Below are 3,655 nucleotides of genomic sequence, written 5' to 3'. Positions count from 1 at the left end.
TAGCACTGGAAGCAAGCCAAAATATAAGCCATTTAATGATTAATAATATCAAAAAATAGGTTTAGCAATAGGACAACAAAGTGAAAACAACCAGCATAGTGAACTCTCCTAGAAGCCATGTTCATCAAAAAAGTATTGAAGCCAAATCAGAAAATAAAAAAAATAACAATGTCTTCTTATATCAACTTCAAACAACTACATTCTAAAGTTCTCTAGTATCTTTTAATCCTCAGCACGCCTGCATTAATCTCTCTAAAGGGCAACTGCAATCCGTCCAGCAACTTGGTCAAGATCTCGCTGACCAGTGGATGTGATCTTCCTCCCACTGGCATACAAGAATAGAAATAGTTTTAAGTATCAAGTATATGAGCTGTTGAGTTGATGAAAAATTGTCATCACATAATATCTCAAAAGTTGGCAAAGTAATTTATCAAACAATATTTGACAGAATCATGTAAATAAAATTCATTCAGAATCTATTGTCGAAGAAAATTTGTTGTTCTAAAAACTGATTCGCACACTGAGAACAGTAAAACAAACTGAGATTCATTCCAGAAAGAATTCTTTTATGTGAAGCTAGAAACCCAAGATAGGATTTCCCTAATTTCCTTGGTTAAACAAAAATAAGTTCTCTTGGTGCTTCAGATTTGCTTTGAGCAAAAATATTGAAAGGAAATGTTGCCATGTTTAAGTCATTTGGAGAAAAGAAGCCTTTTCTGCACAAAATTACATTTTTCATTGAGAAAAAAAAAAAACCTTTTTTTGGATATATTTTACCTTGGTAAATGGAGCTTGATATTTTGTTACAAGGAAAAGAACCATATCAGAGGAGTAAATGAGGCAAAAAACAAAAAGAAAAAAAGAGAGGGGTTGGGTGTTGAAAATCATACATTAAATCAAGAAAAAAGAGTCATCCATTCATTTTTTTATTTGTTAATCATGAAACCAAAATGATGCCGGGGATACTCACCCCTTTGTGTCAATCTCAACAATATTCATTTTCTGCAATTGCTGAAGTATGTGACGAGCAATAGCACCACTGCTTTTACAGAAATGAGGTGGACGACTGCCATTCCTCTTGCTTCCTCCATAGATCCTTCTGAAGGCACCAACACCAAGACCCCCCCTCAAGTAGATCTTCCTTGCCATGGAAGCTGCAGTGAAAATTTGGTTAAGAAGATGCAACCACAATACACAGTTATACTATAAATGTAAATGTGCCCACCAGCTCTAATGTAGTACCAATCAGGGTCGTATGGAGCAAGCTCCTTAAATGTTGCAGTCTTGACAAGATCAGTCCATTCAGGGAGTTCGACCTATAATTAACCAAGGAGATGGAGAATGGAAACATGAGAATACCAACGCCACCGCCTACTAATATACAAAAAAAATCCAGAGCCTAGCCATGATTGATAAGTCAAATAACAGGCTTCAGCAGATAACCAAGGCATGAGGCAGCAAAAGGGCACTAGCCCAATTCAAGTGAGGTTCCAAAATCTAGATATAGTTATTATACATACAGAACTTAAATCATATGTATTTAATGTATTGAAATACTATAATCAAGTGTTTTTGACACGTGTTGCATGAAGAAATTAGGTTTATTAATTTCTATCAAAATAGGCTTAACACAGTTTAGACTCTATTAATTATTCTAGCAATAGGTTTTGCAACAAGTTTCTATAAATTAATTGATCTAACAACAAGTTTCACAACAAGCTTCTGTTAATCAACTAGTTTTAACAATAGGAAATAAGCATAGCAGCATGGCTCAAAATTGTTGCTTATATCCTAGTCCAGCAACAGATCAGCAAAAGACATGAAACAGCAACCAGACCAATAAACTAAAAAAGTGTTGCTCCACCGTTCTTTACAATTTAAACTGCATTTCCATACCATGAAAAACCAAAAAACATCAACAATGTTCATAATTTTTATTGCCTCAAAAGTGAATCAAAGTTCCAAAATGCCATCTTTGAATCAAATCCAAAAATGGGTACTTGGGTTTCCTTGAAATAACACATTTTCAAATTTTTTCTTTTTCAATTTTAACAATCACATAAAAACTAATGTCATTGCCCAAAACATAACCATATTCTCAGAACACCAAAAAAGAAAAAACCCACCCATTCAACTCAAATCATTAACAACATTATTCCTTGAAAAATTACACACGTAAAAAAAAAAAACCACATATAAGTGTTAAGTTTCAGGTTCATAGAAAAATAAGTGTTTATGAATATAGAGAGAGTGCGAGAGAGATGTATATACATGGCCAGAGCGTTTGAGGTGAGCGGCATAGGCCTTGACGAACTCGTGGGGGGACACGTCTTTCACGTTTCTCGCAGTCTCCATTTTCTGCTGCTTCTGGGTCTTGCTGCTGCTGCTGCTGCTGCTGCTGCTGCGGCGTGCCTCCTACAACTCTGCAAGATGTGAGCGTTTGAGAGAGAGAGAGAGAGAGGAAGGAAGAACTTGAGGTTTTACACATTAGGGTTTTAATGTTTCAATGAGGACTACGATATTACTTATTTGTCCCCCAACTTAAACCCTATATTCCATTTATGCCCTCACTTCTCTTTCTCTTTAAACCCAAAAATAAAATAAAAAGGATAATTACAATCTTCTTATGAGAAACTTGAAAGATTTTTTTTTTTCACATTCGATTTACCAAATTTTATAAACTTGAATTTTGACTCTTGGCTTCCACTCTACAAGAATTTTGTACCTATGAAGAGATTATTATAATAAGGATGCACAGTGATAGAATTTGTTAAATTAATATTAAATATAGTTCTTCTCAAAAAGAAAATTTTAAAAATAGTGTACACTCGCTTGCTCTTTGCTTAAGGGTAGGTTTCAAAATAATTCTCCATTTCATAATTAAAATGAATAGTTTTAAAATTTTAATTAAAGTGTATTTTAAAATATTAAGTATGAATTTTGCTTATTATTATTATTTCTTTTTACCATAAATTATGGAGAGATTTGTCATTGCAAGTGTTTGGAGTTTGATAAATTTAGAATATTTCAATACTAATATAAATAAAAAGAGGATGTTAATTTCTTTGAACCTGAAGGGAGAAAGGTATTATTCTCTTCAGTTTTAGGGTATAGTATCATTCCCCCAAACCTGTCATATGGTAAGGTTATACATAAGTAAATATATTTTTATGTTACTTATGTATCATTCACTCTTTGACAGATTTAGTTAACCTGGATGGCCTTTAAGAATTACCATCTTTAAGAATTACCCTTATGTAAGTGCACAATTGCACCTGGACCCAAAGACAATCACGGGCTCAGGCCCAATGAGCCTTAAACAATAAAATTTGTAGAGTGTGGGCTTGAAACCTAGGTTAGAAGTACTGGGAGCTTGATAACAGGCTTTTATGAACAAACACAAGTAAATAACGAACGATAATGACAAATGGATCTCCTCGGACTCGAGCCGAGGACTACTTCTTTATTATTTCTCTTTCTTCCTTCAAGATTACAATTTCTTAATTTCTTTCTTAGTTTTTCGATCCCCCTTTTCTTTGGCCTTTACCCCCCTTTTATACTTCCCTCCCTGATACCTTTTGAACAGTGACTAAAAGTTTCCACCTCACTGTTCAGGGGTCACCTCCCCATTAATGCGGCCAGGGAGGTAGGTGCA

The 3,655-nt window shown here is 34.4% G+C and overlaps 1 protein-coding gene across 1 annotated transcript; it reads right to left on the bottom strand.

Moving 5' to 3' along the window:
* Positions 1-2,515, bottom strand: LOC142631081 (small ribosomal subunit protein eS19x). Its single transcript, XM_075805153.1, has 4 exons — positions 2,272-2,515; positions 1,226-1,316; positions 971-1,154; positions 1-325 (listed from the first exon to the last, which is right to left on the bottom strand). Exons 1-4 carry the CDS (start codon positions 2,353-2,355, stop codon positions 253-255), a joined length of 432 nt encoding a protein of 143 aa, XP_075661268.1. The 5' UTR covers positions 2,356-2,515; the 3' UTR covers positions 1-252.
* Between the last annotated feature and the right edge of the window lie 1,140 nt (positions 2,516-3,655).

This window comes from Castanea sativa, chromosome 4 (genome assembly GCF_040712315.1).
Source record: "Castanea sativa cultivar Marrone di Chiusa Pesio chromosome 4, ASM4071231v1".
Classification (NCBI taxonomy): Eukaryota; Viridiplantae; Streptophyta; class Magnoliopsida; order Fagales; family Fagaceae; genus Castanea; species Castanea sativa.
The sequence above is the reverse complement of the archived record's forward strand: the minus strand, read 5'-3'. Positions and strand labels throughout refer to the sequence as shown.

Excerpts from the sequence above, each read along its gene's own strand:
- LOC142631081 (XM_075805153.1), bottom strand. The coding sequence starts at position 2,355 with ATGGAGACTGCGAGAAACGTGAAAGACGTGTCCCCCCACGAGTTCGTC. Across the intron at positions 1,317-2,271 it reads ACCTCAAACGCTCTGGCCAT|GTCGAACTCCCTGAATGGAC; the intron begins GTATATACATCT and ends GGTTAATTATAG. Across the intron at positions 326-970 it reads GTTGAGATTGACACAAAGGG|TGGGAGGAAGATCACATCCA; the intron begins GTGAGTATCCCC and ends CTTGTATGCCAG.